At 35.9% G+C, this 18099-nt stretch overlaps 1 protein-coding gene across 2 annotated transcripts in view; it reads left to right on the top strand.

Annotated features, from left to right (window-relative positions):
• Window positions 1–18099, top strand: part of Dscam4 (Down syndrome cell adhesion molecule 4) — a 585723-nt gene that overhangs the window by 503044 nt on the left and 64580 nt on the right. For both annotated transcript variants that reach the window (XM_074180747.1, XM_074180746.1), the window contains exons 10-11: window positions 11249–11542; window positions 14468–14587. In XM_074180747.1, the coding sequence (XP_074036848.1) occupies window positions 11249–11542; window positions 14468–14587 (414 nt within the window). The remainder of the gene's footprint in view (window positions 1–11248; window positions 11543–14467; window positions 14588–18099) is intronic.

Genomic DNA, 18099 nt, shown 5'->3' with positions numbered 1-18099 from the left:
GGTATCTTAGAGCGGTGCCTGTGCGAAAGTGATTCACAATAAATTCGAATTGCTGGAGAATAATTCCATTTGTATTTGAATCCTCTGGATTATTTTCTGACAAACTTTGATCTGTGATTGAGAAGTCGGTTATAAAAATAAGGTAGCTAGTTCTCAGGAAGTTTATTCCACATGAACGGCGTTCCCCAAATAAAATAATTCTCAAACAGTGAAGTTTGAGTTGGAACTCAAAACTATGAGCAGACACAATCCGTCCCGTATTTCTGATATGTACCGCTCTTGTAGAAATAAAATGTGCCAAGTCACTTGAACAATTCTCGTGAAAGTATCTATAGAAGAGAGACAATTCTCTAACCTCTCTTTGATGTTCCAGCCTATCAATCGTTTTGAGTAATTTTGTATAAGTATCAACTAATTGCTCCCTGAGAGCTATCTTGACGTGCGCTGCCTATACCACTGGAGTTACATGCAGATAATGTAGGTACCGTAAGATTGTTCATCTTGAATAGTTCTGAATAAAAGTTCGATATAGCATATACCTCTTATGTGTTAGCCACTATATGCAAAGCACTGAGCCATAAATATGATTAAATTGAAAACTTTTTTCAAAATGCACATATTAGAATATCTGTCAAATTCTTATAAAAATTGATACAATTATCTTTTGAGTATTTAATATAGATAAACTTTGTTTTTTACGCTAAGTAATTTGGACGAATCGCTTGAAAGTTATCACGATAAGATCAACCATTACTCGTCGCGTCTACTGTAAGATGACGGGGGACGATGCGAGGGGGCGGTTTAAGCAATGAAACGCCATCGCCGAGACCCCGACCCGAACGCGGGCAGACGCGTGAGGGCAGACGTCGCTGACGGTTATGTTAGTTTTGCGAATTTTTTTATGGGTAACATAATTCGATTTTCGAAACTATTCATTACATGCATTACTTAGTGCAGTTGCCATATTTTTCCGTACTGCATTTTGTAAGTGAAAATATAAATTACCCACTCTTATATACGACCGAAGCTACTGAACCTAGAATCTTGAAATATGCAGGTAAGTTCTTTGTATAGCATATATAAGCATCTGGAAAGGGAATCAGGAATTTCCACCCCCAAGGAGGAAAAATAAGGATTCAGAGATTGTATTGAATTACGTCAGTTTTGAAGTTGGGAACCTGAAGTTCCGGGTTGATTAAAAATGTTGTAACTATTTGTTAAAAATGGTATGTCACGAAACTCAATGTGACAAACCAAATTCTATGTGGGCGAAGCAGCGGACAGAATAAAGGATACTTGAATACGTTATAGATTTTTATCAAGTATCGAACAATTACATCACATACCGAACTTTGGGCTTGCACTCAGTAGTTGGTCGAACAGAATTTAACATGTGCAGGCCATTGACTTTCCTTGGATGGACAAAAATAGAATTTAGCAAATATTTCATATATACTGTTTTATTCATTACCCTATGGATTGGCTAAAGTAATAAACTCAAATATTTGTCCAATAGCGTTTCCAACTGGATACTTGTTCGAACTGTTCGAACGAAAGTTAGAAAATGTGTGTCACAAGACAAATTCAATTAAACTTCCGCAATATACGAAACAGTAGGAGACTCTAGGCAAAATGGAATTTCACAAATTCTCAAACAGAGGGAAATGCGAATTTTTATAAGTACTCGTATCGTTAGACTTTCACTTCGATGAATGTACCCTGTATGTAAAATTTGAAGAGACGCTCATATTGAAAATAATTCTTGTTCCATAATCAGAGAGGTAATTCAAATAGAATCAACAGTGTTTTTCCGAAATATGAATAATTTTAATTAGTTGATATTCATGAGAATTCTAAATCAGAGGTTGGGTATTTGAGAACTCACTCCATAATTCTCACTACAGTATAGAACTCATTTATGTAACATTTCATCAACTAAGTACGTAAAGTTCGCATTTCTGAACTTTTTTTTTAAGTTTTTCAATAGTAATGAGACAGTAACGAACCACCTGAAGATCTCCACGTTCAGTAGAAAATGCTTTCTCATTTTATGTATTTATTTAATTGAGTAAGAAGAAAATCCATTATTTTCACTTCTTGAATAATTCACTAGTTTCTTCAAATATTTTCGAAATCCATGTATCATTTTCACTTTTAGATTCAGTTGAAAATATTGTTTCTAAACTTGTTTTGCCTTCATATATCTATTTAATAAATGAAAGTCGTGTCCATTCTGTACTGTGAACAGATTTTTCTTCCAGTGTTGAATTTAATATTACAGACATGAATTTGAACATTTATCATATTTTTGTCATAGTTATTTCATGAATTTAAAATGTTGAAGACACTTTTCTCAATAATTTGAATCATTTTGTACGTGTCATACTCCTGTTCAGGTAAAAAGATTTACCCATATCAGTCTTTTAATTTGTTGTAATTGCAACCAATCATACTATTGAATCAAAAAGTAAGTTCATTTGCATCATAAAATTCACAAATCACCATCCAGCAATGAATATGAATCTTTCCAAGAATAATTTTTAAAAATGTATTTTAAATTAGTAAATATGATTCTGATTCTGTTCAGGTAAGAAACTTTACCCAATTCAAAATATTCTCTTTCAATTATTGTCATTGCAACAAGATCTACAATTATACCAATAAATGTATAAGGAACTCCATTTGCATAATGATATCCTCAAATTACCAACCAGAAATAAGTATTAATATTTTGAAAAATTATTGGTGTACAATTGGTAATTTGGGTATTCTTGAGTTGGTAATATTTTCTTTCTCCCATTTATCATAATTGAAACTGATTAAACAATGTTATCGACGTCGGTATTGATGAAAAATTCACACTGGAGACGAAAAATTATTATTTGAGACCACGACCACAAAAAGCACAAAAAGCAAGTGAAAATCGACGCGTTCAATAGATAGGGTCAAATAATTTTTGAAATTTTGAACTGGAAGAAGTTATAAGGATGACTTGCAGGGGCAACCGTTTTTCCGATTTTTTCACTCATTTTATTCCTTTCCAACTCATGGGTACAAATTGCAAATTACACATTGACAAAAAGTATTGCTACTGAAATGCTGGATGAAATCAAAAAATTGATAGTAAATGGAAATGTGTAGTCAGGGCTTTCTGATGTATCAATAACAGTATCATTATGTTTGTGCAAGTATTCTTAGTAAAAATGTCCCGGGCAGTAGCCCCGCCTGCCCTTCCCTTAATCCGGCCCTGAATATCAAACTGTGCAATATCACACATTTCTGATGAAGTTACGTAAATATCTCCCAATGAAATGTTAGCATGATACTTTACAAAAAATGAACTAATGAGAATTTTCACTCACCATGAAGAAGAGATCTGCAGAGTTCAAAATGTATCTCGAAATATATATGAGTAGTAACCACCTATTGTATCAATAATTTCGATTTTCCATAACATTTTCATGGTAATAGGGTTCAGATCAGAATAATACACATGAATGGAAACATTTAGAAAGTGAGCATAGTTGAAGACTGGCTATGAATCAAATCATCTAAAGCAGGGGTCGGCAACCTTTTAACCTTCAACCCAGGTACAATTTTCAACAAAATCAAAGTGCCACTATAAATATACATACATATAATTTTCATACAAAAATCGTTGAAAGTAATCAGAAAGGTAACTAATAAAATAAAAAAAATGATCAACAATATTTATGAAAATTTTAATCAAAAAGGAAACATTTTCGTTTTCAGTGTGATCTTTGCACTTGTGTTTCTCGCGAAAGCTTTTGTATTTCTGGTTCATGTTTAGTTACTTTCGTTATGGATTTAAAATGAATTTCATATGGTAAAAAACTTGCTCACGCATTGGTATAGGACGATCCGAATGCAGAAAGAGTTCAAATGACATCATTTTGAGGCAAATAAATTCATCTGGCAAACTAGCCCAACAATTCAGTATTTCGTTTGAGTTATCCTGAGGCTCACTTTCTGATACTTTTCCTAGTTCCACAAATTTTGTCTTACATAACTTGGAGTTCCTAAATTCAATATGCTGAAGCTCAAAATCTTGAATTTCCATCCGTGGGAGAATCATTAAAAGGAATGCTAGCAAAATCCATTAAGAAGGAGAACATGTGACCATGTTCATCAAAATCTTAACCTCTTTCAACAAATTCTTCTTCCAGTGAAGTCATGTAGTTTAACATTTTCTCACTGAATGCAGCATTATCACAATTTTTAAAATTGGATAAGTATGTTTTTAGATTTAGAAAGTATTTATATAGGTCGTTCCAAGGAAAACTTAACACCCCCTGAAAATCAGAAACGGACGTATAATCAAACATTTCAAAGTACACGTCAGTTTTTAATTTTAGGGAGACTAATTCTGATATGAAAATTATACCCGAAACTTCACCCCCTGCGGTCAGCAACTACCCCCTATTTTTCTCAATGGCATGGGGGGTCGAGTGATACATCATTCAAAAGGTACACAATACCCTGTAATACTTCTGTGATTTTTTTCGAAATTGGTTCATTCTTTATTGAGAAATTAAATGACAAACGTTTTATTTCAAGTAAAAACAAAATATTCGCTGTGGTTCATTTTAATAAGTTTTTTTTTTCTGAGGGGAACGCTCCTGCTCGAAGTGTGGGACTCCATGACTCTGTCACAGCCTACCCACTAAAACCCCTCTTCAGCATTCAAGTGGCTCTTTCTGGAACTGCTTTGGGGCATTACTTCAGAAAGAGGATGCTTATTGTTCTTAGTTTTTTTTTTCTCATCGCTGTCTATTTTCTCTCACCCTGATGTCTCTCTCCTTCGTGTCAATTATGTATTTGGCCAGGGAGCTTATCTTAGTCCAAATTTCTGCATCCTCCAGCATCTTGTTCATTATGTTGTCTGGAGTTAGTTGACCTGTGACCGTTTCCACTTCTTGTCTTTTTTGATGCCATCTCATACAGGTGAAGAATGTATGTTCGACGGTGTCACCTTCCTCGCAGTATATGCATGAGTCGCTATTGCTTAAATGGAAGCGTTGGCGGTAAGTCTGGAAGCACCCGTGCCCTGTTAGTAGCTGTGTCAGGTGGTACATGGTATCACCATACTTTCTCGAAAACCAGGGAGCTATATCCGGGATAAGTGTGCGCGTCCACAGTCCTGTGTCTGCTTCTCCTTGCCACCATTCCTGCCATCTTTCGAGCATAGTCGTGTTAGCGTTGGTCTTCTCAGTTGACCTCTCTTCCATTCTTTGTCTAGCCCATATGTGGATGGGGGAATCCGTGCTACTGCTAAAAGTGCCCTAGTGGATGCGGTTCTGTATGCTCTAGTTATATAGATAGCCGTCCGGCGTTGAGTGCTTAGCAAGACTTTTCGGTTGACCTCCCTCTGCAGAGCCTTGTGCCAGATTGGTGCTGCATAGAGCATAATTGAATGCACCACTGAGCACAGAATTTTTCTTGTGGCCTCTCTCGGACCTCTAGCTTTGGGCATCAGCCTTCCTATCGCCGCTAGGGCTTTGTTAGCTTTTTCCGCTGTTCTCCTTATATGAGCCCCGATTGTCATGTTTTTATCCAACAGCATACCTAGATATCTCACCTTTTCCTGGCTCTCCACCACGGTATCCTCAATTTCTAGGCTGATGGTCTTGATTTTTCTTCCTGCTTTCGTTTTCTGTGGGGCAGTCTCAATCGCTTATGATGGAGCCATTCTGCAATATTTTGTAGAGTCTGATTTGCTATCATTTGCAGGTTTTCCTTCGTTTTGGCTGTAACTACAATCCCCACATCATCGGCAAAGCCTACTAGCCTGACTCCATCCGGGGTTTGGATACTGATGATGCTGTCATAGTAGAGGTTCCATAGAGTAGGTCCTAATACGGATCCCTGAGGAACTCTACAGGTTACTTTCATTTTTGTTTCCACTTCTATCATTAGCCATCTCTCTTCGAAGTAGCTGATTAACATTTTAAGGAGGTACGGGGTGATCTTTCTCCAGTATTCCGTTCCACGGTGCTGTGTTGAATGCGTTCAGTACATCGATGATTATAAGAGTGCACAGCTTCCTCTTATGGTATGGACCGTCTCTGGCTTTCTCCGCTGTTTCCCGTTACCCTCTCCAGTGCGTCCGTTGTAGATCGTCCCTCTCGGAAGCCAAACCGTTCATCTGATAGCCCGCCCGTTCTCTCTGTTTCTATCTTCAGTCTTCCCAGTAGCATTTTTTTAGCAGCTTTCTCAGGACATTCAACACACATATGGGTCGGAACGCCTTGTTTGTGTTTTCTGCTTTACTTTCTTTCTCGATTAGTACCAGCCTCGCGGTTTTCGATTCCTTCGGAAAGTTACCTTCCATCAGTACTGCGTTCATAGTCTCCAGCACTTTATCCGGGTACTTTTGCGTCATTTTAATAAGTGAATCAACAACAACTAATATCAGTGGAAACAAAATCAACGGATAAATTATTCAAAATGACCTCCACCTAGTTCCATACAATAATACAGTCTACTCTCGAAAGCGTTCCGTACGTTATTTGAAATGTGCTGAGTCAGCAATCGGCATTCCCGAATATTTCTCTGTCGCAGGTCTTCCAGATTTGTAGGCTTAGTAGAGTACACTTTCGACTTTAGGTGTACCCACATAAAGAAGTCCATCGGTGTGAGATCAGGTGATCTTGCTGGCCACTTCACTGGACCCCTTCTCCGATCCAACACATTAGAAAACGTTTGTCCAAAAACTGTCTCACCCAATTATCATAATGTGGGTGTGCACAATCCTGCTGGAATGTTTTTTCATTTTTTACGAAATTGTCATCATTTTTTTAAATTTCTGTAGGTATTCATAGGATCTACACAGTCTTTTAATAGATTTAAGTGTGTGTCTCCATTGAGATTACCTTCAATCAAGAATGGTTCAACAATATGATCACCAAGAATGCCGGACCAGACATTCAATTTTTGTCGAGTTTGTAAATATATTCCCATAACCAAATAAGGATTCACATCGCTCCAGTAACGACAATTATGTCTATTCACTTCACCATTCAACATGAGAGAACTTTCGTCTGGAAAACATGTATTCTGTCTGTTTTAAAATCTGTTTTTCCGTTAATCAGCTGTCGACCCCATACGAACGACAACTCTCAGAAGTTGAGAAACTTGTGCGAGCTAAGGACTAACGAGGTCTTACCTTTCAACGTGTGATTCCCAACACGGTTGCAGAATCATCCCAGCTTCAACCAGATAAATTATCTCGAGAAAAATATCTAGTCGAGGCAGGAATCGAACCCACAGTCTTTCGATCGTGAGTCGGGCGCATTACCACCGCGGCCAATTCCACATATGATAGGTTTGGGTTATTGGTCAACTTCTCGCTGAACACCTCACAAAACTGAAGTCGATGATTGGGATCATCTTCGTTTAATTCCTGACCTAGCCTCATTTTGAAAGGATGGAATTTGTAGGCTTTCAAAATCCGAAAAACACTAGTAGCTGATGCAATTATTCATTTGTACATGTCCTAAAACTGCAACTTCTACTCCGTCTAACCCACGAATACTTGTATTTCATCAGTTCAGACTTCCATTGTCTGATATAATATAAATTGATGTGAAATCCCTGACAAAAATGAAAAGATTAACCGAAAATAACAATTTTATTAAAACAAAATACTGAAATTACAAGCTACAACCAGAAAATAAAAAATTGAAATAATAATAAAAGCTGAAAATTAAAAAATATTATTAACAAAAATTAAAAATTAAAAATCACGACGTTTCGATTATTAGTATCCACAATCGTCTTCGGGTGACAACGGACACACGAATACTTGATATCTCCAGCAGATCAACCACAGTGCCACATTTGTGAAGTTGCACCAACAATACATTACATTATAGTGCAGTGTCCAGTATTTCAATTAGAAGGAAAAATGTGCAAAATATCGAAGGAATCGCAGAAAACCTTGAGTTATTTTAGTGCGAATTTTCTGTTTTTTATTAAATAAAACTTTCAACATTTAATTTCTTGATAACGAATTAATCAATTTCGAAAAAAAAACAGAAATAATAGATGGACGTAAAGCCTTCCAAATGATAAATCACTCGACCCCCCCATGCTACTGAAAAAACATGAGGGGCGAGTTGCTGCCCGCAGGAGGGTGAAGTTTCGGGTATGATTTTCATATCAAAATCAGTCCCCCTAGAAATGGAAATTGACGTGTTCTTTGAAATTTTCATTTTAAATGACTTCTAGGAATCATACAAATCTGGAACAGTTTGACCCGATCCTTGCAGCTCAGAGTTTAGTTCGTCGAGATGATTTGTAACATTAATTAGGAACATCAACTTACAAATCCATCCTTTATTATCTCGACTTGAGTTCGATTTTTTGCAACAATAATGACCTAATTTCTCCCAAACATTCAACAAATCTAAAAGCCACTTTACTGCGGCTGAGCTAGCGTTTATTGCTCTGTAAAGAGTTGTCTGAGAGTATATTTATAGTAAAAGTTGTCCGAGAGTTAATGTAGAACCACCAGCAATGTAGTTGACAACTTCAACAACGGTATCCGTTACAGATTTCAAACTTCCGCTTGAGATCTGCGCGCATAGCCTTTCTTAATGAATGATGTAATGAAATGTCAAAAGTGGTCGACCAATGCGAGCAGCAAAAAGAGCTTCAAATCCCTTATGTATCGTTAACACTAGATGTCCGGAATACTACGCTTTCCCGACATAATGCACATATGGCTCGATCTCTTTTCTGTACAAACCCATAATTACTTGTCCAAGACCTTTGAAAGGATCGAACGTCTAATTTCTGCTTTTTAGCCGCCATCACTAACGTTAATTGCGCACTTGTACGTTACAGATTGATAAATAATGTTTCGATTACACAACCTACTACACAGTGTCTACTATTATGGAATTGTACTTATACACAGTAGTTAGTACCTCATCTACGGGCAGAGGGGGCGATGAGAAATATGTTAGTTATCGTTCGCTTCAGCTTCGTTCCTTTCAGCTTCGTTCATTCAGATGATTTGATTCATGGGACATATTCATTGTACTGGCTTACTGAACAGCAATTCAAAATTTACTAGTTATAGTGACGAGCTGAATATAAAATTTGGTGTAATGAAGTTTTCAAATAAGTCAATTGAACAACAAACATTCAAATATTTGTGACAAATATTTTTAATGTTAAATAAATTTTCAAATTATAGAATCTGAATACTGCCCACACCGTTGTCCATCCGAATAATCTATTTCACACAAAATGTATTCCAATTGGAGTTCATATACTTTATAGTCACGAAAATTACTGACTTTCATAAAATTGTAGTGTCAATCTGAACTCGAGTTACATCCCAATGTCTCGATTGTTGGTATCTACAATTATCTTCTACTCATGGGTCCGAGAATCATGTGCCCAAGGCAAGCGCAGTGAGCCAAGAATGGCAGCCTTCTGCATACGTCCGGCTAAGATTTCTGCCTCAGTGAGATAAGCCGGTATAATTTCAAGATTCGAGAGTAGAAAGGGCATCATTCCACCAAGGACTCCAATAATCAGAAAAAATCTCTTGACAAAGTGGTCTGGATAGAGTCTGCGGAGTTTGAAGAGAAAATCTCTATAATTAATCCGGTTTTCCTCCTCTTTTCGGGCGTTGTTCTTCTCGCCAGGAGCTGAAAACTCCACGACAAATATCGTCTTGGTCGACACGGACTACATCAGGCTTATTATCGTTCCTCACAACGGATCCAATATCCCCGGAGCGTAGGGCAACACCAGTGTCTCGTCAATACCGCCGTAGATGGTAATATAGCACTCTTAGGGCCGCGTTATATCGATGGATATAAGCCGAGACCGCATATGCTGGACATGCTGACAGCAAGTGCATTAGACACCATCCTGGCAGTCATCATGAACCCCTCAGTTTCCAACTCGACCTGAGGAAAGCGGAAGTCAGGCGCTTCGATGAGCTAAGGTCTTTAATGTTATTGAAGAAGACCACATGCACTGGCTCATCCTTGTGTATCGGCAGAAGTGAGGTGCTTTCTACGGCTTTTTTATGAGATTTTTGCTGGACGGGTTCCAATTCAGTGACAAAGTTGTAATCACCTCGTTCAGTATCGAAAACTAAACCGAGTTCATCAGCTGCTCGAGTAGCTGCCCTAAAGAAAAATGCTCCAATCCTGAGTACAACTGTGAAACAAACGATTTTGGATGCAAAGCCCTATAGTATAGTAGTATATGTGTAGTAACTGCTGTAAACTCACTCACTAACTGTGAGTGGCTTTGTTCCACCCCGAAGTGAGTATACGTCTCCCCGGCATACAAATGGTGTAGGATGCTTCCATCTACGAGCTGCACATTATCTCCGTAGTCCCCACATCGTTCTCTTTTGAGATGGACCATTGCACATTTGTCCATCCCGAATTTCACACCGATAGCATGCATGTACTCTTCCACCACCCTCAAGGACTGATGGAGATCCTTCTCTGCAGAGGCATAAAGTTAAAGATCATCCATATAAAAAAAAATGAGTGACTTTGTGCCTCCGATTTCCGGAGGTTCCACAGTTATACCCTCGAGTATTTCAGAGCGCAACGGATAATGGCAATAATGAGGTGCAGAAGAGAAGAGGACTGAGAGAATCGCCCTGAAATACATCCCTTCTGAAAGTCACCCACCCTGTTTGGACTATGGTTTGACCAGATGTTATGGTGAAGCGAGTTCGCCAGAGTAGTATAAGTTGTTCAATACATCTCACTATTTCGTCGGGTACTGCAAGTCATCTGAGCAAATGCAAGATGAAGTCATAAGATTTTGTATCAAATGCCTTGCGGTAATCGATCCAGGCCATAGACAGGTTACGCTTATATTGTATCGAGTCCTGCGTTACATATCTATCAATGAGCAGGGTCCTTTTACATCCAGCGACTCCTCTTCTCGACCCTCTCTGCGCATATATCTGTTCAAACACTCGGTCAACTGCAGTGAGTAGATTAGAACGGTCCGCCCCTCGACAAACCATTGTCATTATTATTATTATCATTATTATCATCATCATTTCATTATTTTCTGTTCCTCTATTTTCTCCTCTATCTATCAATAGTAAATTTGAGGTTGAAAATATCAAAAGTGATCTATTCCAATTCGACACCTTTCAGACGCGAAATCCAACATGTCCTCGAACGAACAAACCCCAATGCATTTCAATAAATCCCACCGCAATATTCTTTTATAGTTCGTCCCAAGATCCTGCCAATAAACCCGATGACGAACCTGCTGAAAGAGGGAATGAGAGCGGCCATCACTTGCCAGATAATGGAGGGCGATCTGCCGATAACGTTCCGCTGGGAAAGGAATGGAAAAGTGGTCTCCAATAACGCTGCCCTAGGAACTGTGATAAGACGAATCGATGAATTTGCCTCGTCATTAATAATTGATCGAGTGACTTCCGCTCACAGCGGAAATTACACCTGCATCGCGAGCAACGTAGCAGGAGCTGAAGAGTACGTCGTTCCTCTCACCGTTAATGGTAATCATTATTGCTTTTTTGCATGCAGACATAGTTTTTTTTTATTGACTGTCCCTGAGTACTCAGAATTACCGTCGTCAGCGGAATTGAAAGGTTTCGAGTAGTAATCCGTTCTGTTTCGCTTTGTTTTTCATCAATATGAAGAAGAAGACCTCAGAAATATTCAAAAATAATTGAACGCTTATTCGTTTAATGCTGAATACTTGGTTTACTGTAATGTTATTGAAGAATTTTAGACAACCGCACCAATCGAAAAACTTGTTTGCTTTTGCTACCGCGTAATAAAATAGATGCGGATTGTCTATATAGAGTGAGAAAAGGATAAAACTGAATTTCTATACCTACATCGTTTTTTCCGCCTTTTCTCAAACAATATTCGTCTCATCTATGTGATTAGAACTTTCATTGAATTCGACTGATGAAATAATGTAACATTTTGAAATGTTCAGAATATTCAGAACTTTTGAGAAAGATTTTAGCTTCCTACTTCCCCTCTCTATACTCGTACAAAAATGTAGGAAACTTCCAAGCAAAGGAATGAAGCAGTTGATTTCAAAATAAACTCTTTACGAAAATGTATAGATCATGCAGAATATTTCTTCAGTGATACCACACTGTATTGATTCAGAGTTCAATCAAGAGTCACCATTTTAGTATTGCTTGATCAAAGTGAAGCTTTCGATTTACTCATCAGCAAGCTCAAATTCATAGGATTCGATGACATTTCTCTTAAATGGATGACCAGCTACCTCACAGGCCGATCACAGAGGGTCAAACTGGATGATTACTCATGGTCATCCCTAAAAGAAACAATCTCAGGTGTACCGCAGGGAAGTATTTTAGGATCCTTGATGTTTTCAGTGTTTATTTTTGATTACCCCACTTCTTTATCACATTTTCAAGTACTTCTATACGCAGATGATAAACAGTTATATTTTTTTCATAACACCGATACAGAAAGTAGCGTTGCCAATATGAACATAGATTTGCATTAAACATTCCTCGGAGAACATACTCGGAGAATCATGAATTGAAAATTAATCCAAAACTTGGGCTTTATGGATAGGGTCTCGAAGATATATAGTAGAAACTCAGTGTAACTTTAGGCTCACTCTCGATAACGCAGATATTGACTGGGTAGACAGTGCTAAAAATCTTGGAGTAACCATATATAGCTCTTTGTCTTTCCATGAACATGTGACAAACATTTTCAAAGTATCATTTCTCAAACTCAAATCGGTATATAAAGTCAAGTATCAGTTATCAGAAAAAATGAAACTCAGGTTAGTTAGAACTCTTATTTACCTCCATATCGAGTATTGTTGTTCGGTGTATTACAATTTTTTGCCGCAATATAACTAGCAGAAGTTACAACGTATACAAAATGATTGCTTGCGATTCGTATGCTGTATGCCATATGGTAAACATGTTACACAATTTTTATTAAAAATGAAGGAACTGAACAGAGGTACAGAATCCAATATTTCATAAAAATTGTTTTGTTCAAGTTGCTTCAAACTAAAATACCTAGTTATTTATATAGTTTATTAAGCAGGCATTCTGACATACATATGGTCAATTTGAGAATTAACTCGTTCAACATACCTGGGCACCGTACTTTCAAATTTCAAGGATGTTTTTCTTTTATAGCCCCTTCTTATCTGAATGAAATTTTACCCCTTTTATAATATTCATCATTTAAAGGAAGAAATAAAATCACAGATGCTTACTGCTCAGTCCTAATTTAAAATTCAATGTATGGAAGTGCAATGAAGTTGTTAAATTGACTAAAATAATGTTAGGGATATTAAGAGTTATTAGCAACTATAATGATCTATTATTTTTTCTTTTCTTTATTATTGTTATGATAGTGAATGAGTATTTTTATAATTATTTTCTTTCACTCACTGTATAATTTTTGGGAGGGATGGAAGATAGCCTTTGGCTAACCCTTTTTCTTTTATGTATAAATGTGTTATTTTATGCCTAATAAACGATATTATTATCATTATTATAAGTAACTTACCATTTTAAAACTAATAATTCCATACAGACATTGATTGACACGAAAGAAAAATACTTTTGAAACAACACTTTTTTTCCATTCAGTTTGAATTTCAAACATTCGTTATGGGATTGAATCAGATATCATTCATAGGATTGTTACACAGTATCGTATATGAAAGAGGTGGAATTTCACTTATATGGAACGCTGACATCCTCAATGGCGGACATCAATGTTTCGAAATAAAACACTTGCCATATTGCCTCTTCAGCACCAATCTGAATAACATCACGAAATGAAGTACATCTTTCATTCATAATATTATCAATTTACTACTACTCATTAATGTCATTACGTACTGTCATCTATGACAAGATATTTCAATGTTCATATGAAAGAAGTTGTTGCAAAAGTACTTTTTCTCTCGTGTAATTCGATGTTTACATGAAAGCAGTTGTTTCGAGTGGGCTTACTTTTTCGTCTAGTTTGTGCCTGAAAGTTACTCCTTTGCATAATAAACATTTTTGTGAAGAGTTCATTGTAAATTCAATTGTTTTTTCTCTTTCTTTGGAAGTGTTTCACAATTTTATATAAAGATGGAGAAGAAGAAATTCAAAATCTTTCTCACGCAAAAATTAAACTGTCTTGAAAATATACCCGTTTCAACTCAAAAATGGTTATTGAAACCCGACTCAGTAGGTACATTTGGTGTTAGCAATCAGTTAAACAGATATAATCGAATGGAGAAAAAACAGATACCTATGTGAAAAGTTTATATTGAAACAAAACTGACACAACATGAGGAAATTTAAAAATTCTCTTGTACGACATCGAGTTTATGATTTTGTGAAAAACTTGAATTCATATCGATTTTCCAAAATATATTCACAACTTACCAAATAAAAATAAATTGTCTCTAGTACCACCTCGTTGGACAGTGGAACCATCAGATGCCAGTGTTGCTGCCGGACAAGAAGCAATGATACATTGTCAAGCAGAGGGCTACCCAAAACCCATTGTTACATGGAAAAAGGCAGTTGGTATGTAAACATGAAATTATGAAGTTTATATGAAATGAGAACATAATGGAATCAAGTGTGAAGGAAATCCATTCCTCAATGATTATTTTTGTTGCAAAGTGCATTTCACGATGAGTTTTTCAATTCAATTGTTTATTGGGCCAAGAAGTCATAATCAGGGACTATAACTAACTACAAAGTATAATAAAATAACAGAAATTAAATTTTTATATTTAAATTTTGTGCTGAAATAGTGCTTCTTTATTTTCTCTGAAAATAAATTATATATATATATATATATATATATATATATATATATATATATATATATATATATATATATATATATATATATATGATTGTAAATATGTCCAATTCGAATGAAATTCGAATTTCATTTCTTTGCATTATGAATGAATGAATGAAACATCTGATTTCAAGTTTATAGAATGAATTCAGGTCTAGTAAATAGTTTGGTTTACATAAGTTCAATATTGGTTTCAAATATGGTATTAAATAAATGTTTCGAATTATTTAGATTCACTTGCTGTTCCCCAAATAGAACTGAAGCAGTGCATATGTTAATAAATGGAAATATATACAGTGTCACCATTAAAGTGTGCACCATATGGGAAACTTTTTTTTCAAAAAGTTTCAGTGAAGTTTAACTTCGGCACTTGTTTGTGCTTTGAATGCAACTTGGAATGATGCGGCCAACTGCGACCCACTGACGTTCAGTGTTTGTCAAATTCAACTTTTTTTTGAAAAAAATTGAAAAAGTGCATTTCTAGATCGAATTTAACAAAAAGTTACTTGAAAAAGTTGGTCTACGCCAATTTTATATCCATATGCCAAATTTTATGCAACTAGGATGAAGTTAACGTTTTGCTTATTTTTGAAAGATATCCCCTTTATTTTAATATCCCCTTTATTTTAAAAAACAAGTTCGGTTAATTGTCATCAATTCACGTATACATAACAAACACATCATGGAGTTTAACTTTTCTGATAAATTTTTACTTATACGGACATTTTTAGAGAGAAATTAAAAATGTGCTATAAAAATTTTAACATGACTGGTGCAAAGTTTCAATCACTTGACTATTTTCTTAAACAAACGTCAGTACCTTCAATTTTGAAAAAGCAGACACAACTCAAAAACTGCAATAAGTATTAATAAAATCACTAGAGTTGAAATTACATCAAAATTTCAATATTCAGTATTCACAGATTATTTGTAAACACTAACTAGGGCGGTAAGGATGCTTAATTACGTTGAATGAATTTTTTAAGTACGTCTTGACAAATAAAATACATGCTATGGTAGTGTCAAGTTGTTGATTTACTTGTCAAATGTTTAACAGTTATTGTTGCAATAATGTTGTCTCTTCAGGAAAGAATAGAAATAGTTTTAATATGTGGTGAGAATACACCATACCGGCTAGTAGCTAACATTTTTAATGGACGGATCCTGTTTCTCTGAATTTCGACATTATCCTTGACACTGTAGTGTCAATTCAAGCAAAAGCATACTCCAAGTAAATATGATGAGGAGGGCCATTTGTTTGAAAGTTATTATAAAAAGTACCGATTACAAGAGAGAAAATGTTAGAAAAATTTTATTAAAGAATAAAATTTTGCCTTATAAGCCAAAATGTATTAACACATTTAAAGAACGAGATTTTGATGTCCGTTTGGGGTTTTCATTCTGGTTTCAAGGAAAGAGAGAAGAAAATGTGAAGTTTCCGTGTAAAATTTTATGGACAGATGAGACAACGTTCTCTTCAAATGGAACTTCAGATTTCATATTCGATACCTTAACGGGGAGCTGAGGTCAACTAAGAAGAAGAAGTCAGGTAAAACTCAACAACATTTAAATAGTAGGTAGTAGAGGGTTTATGGACTACTCTATCTCTGAACACGTAACGAATACCATTTTACCATTATAGTAAGAAGTGAGTTGAGCAAGGTCAACAAACTTCTGAACACGTAACAGCACACCTTGATAATGACAAATGAGATTTTGTCGAAACGTCGGTGAAATTAGAGATAATATCACATACACGGATCAAATACCCGGAAAAACCAGTTCAGCGTATTCCTATCCGTGAAAACTTCAGATTTCATATTCGATACATTAACGGGGAGATGAGGTCAACTAAGAAGAAGAAGAGCTCAGGTGAAACTCAACAACATTTAAATAGTAGGTAGTAGAGGGTTTATGGACTACTCTATCTCTGAACACGTAACGAATACCATTTTACCATTATAGTAAGAAGTGAGTTGAGCAAGGTCAACAAACTTCTGAACACGTAACAGCACACCTTGATAATGACAAATGAGATTTTGTCAAAACGTCGGTGAAATTAGAGATAATATCACATACACGGATCAAATACCCGGAAAAACCAGTTTAGCATATTCCTATCCGTGAAAACTTCAGATTTCATATTCGATAACTCAACGGGGAGATGAGGTCAACTAAGAAGAAGAAGAACTCAGGTAAAACTCAACAACATTTAAATAGTAGGTAGTAGACGGTTTATGGACTACTCTATCTCTGAACACGTAACGAATACCATTTTACCATTATAGTAAGAAGTGAGTTGAGCAAGGTCAACAAACTTCTGAACACGTAACAGCACACCTTGATAATGACAAATGAGATTTTGTCGAAACGTCGGTGAAATTAGAGATAATATCACATACACGGATCAAATACCCGGAAAAACCAGTTCAGCATATTCCTATCCGTGAAAACTTCAGATTTCATATTCGAAACCTTAACGTGGAGATGAGGTCAACTAAGAAGAAGAAGAACTCAGGTAAAACTCAACAACATTTAAATAGTAGGTAGTAGAGGGTTTATGGACTACTCTATCTCTGAACACGTAACGAATACCATTTTACCATTATAGTAAGAAGTGAGTTGAGCAAGGTCAACAAACTTCTGAACACGTAACAGCACACCTTGATAATGACAAATGAGATTTTGTCGAAACGTCGGTGAAATTAGAGATAATATCACATACACGGATCAAATACCCGGAAAAACCAGTTCAGCATATTCCTATCCGTGAAAACTTCAGATTTCATATTCGATACCTTAACGTGGAGATGAGGTCAACTAAGAAGAAGAAGAACTCAGGTAAAACTCAACAACATTTAAATAGTAGGTAGTAGAGGGTTTATGGACTACTCTATCTCTGAACACGTAACGAATACCATTTTACCATTATAGTAAGAAGTGAGTTGAGCAAGGTCAACAAACTTCTGAACACGTAACAGCACACCTTGATAATGACATATGAGATTTTGTTGAAACGTCGGTGAAATTAGAGATAATATCACATACACGGATCAAATACCCGGAAAAACCAGTTCAGCATATATATATATATATATATATATATATATATATATATATACATATATGTATATGTATATATATATGTACATATACATATATATATATATATATATATATATATATATATATATATATATATATATATATATATATATATATATAT

The sequence above is a fragment of the Leptinotarsa decemlineata genome, unplaced genomic scaffold (genome assembly GCF_025532065.1).
Source record: "Leptinotarsa decemlineata unplaced genomic scaffold, Ldec_3_MD MMD2_tig00026299_RagTag_RagTag, whole genome shotgun sequence".
NCBI classification, from domain to species: Eukaryota; Metazoa; Arthropoda; class Insecta; order Coleoptera; family Chrysomelidae; genus Leptinotarsa; species Leptinotarsa decemlineata.
Note: the sequence above shows the minus strand (reverse complement) of the source record. Positions and strands in the feature narration are given on the sequence as shown.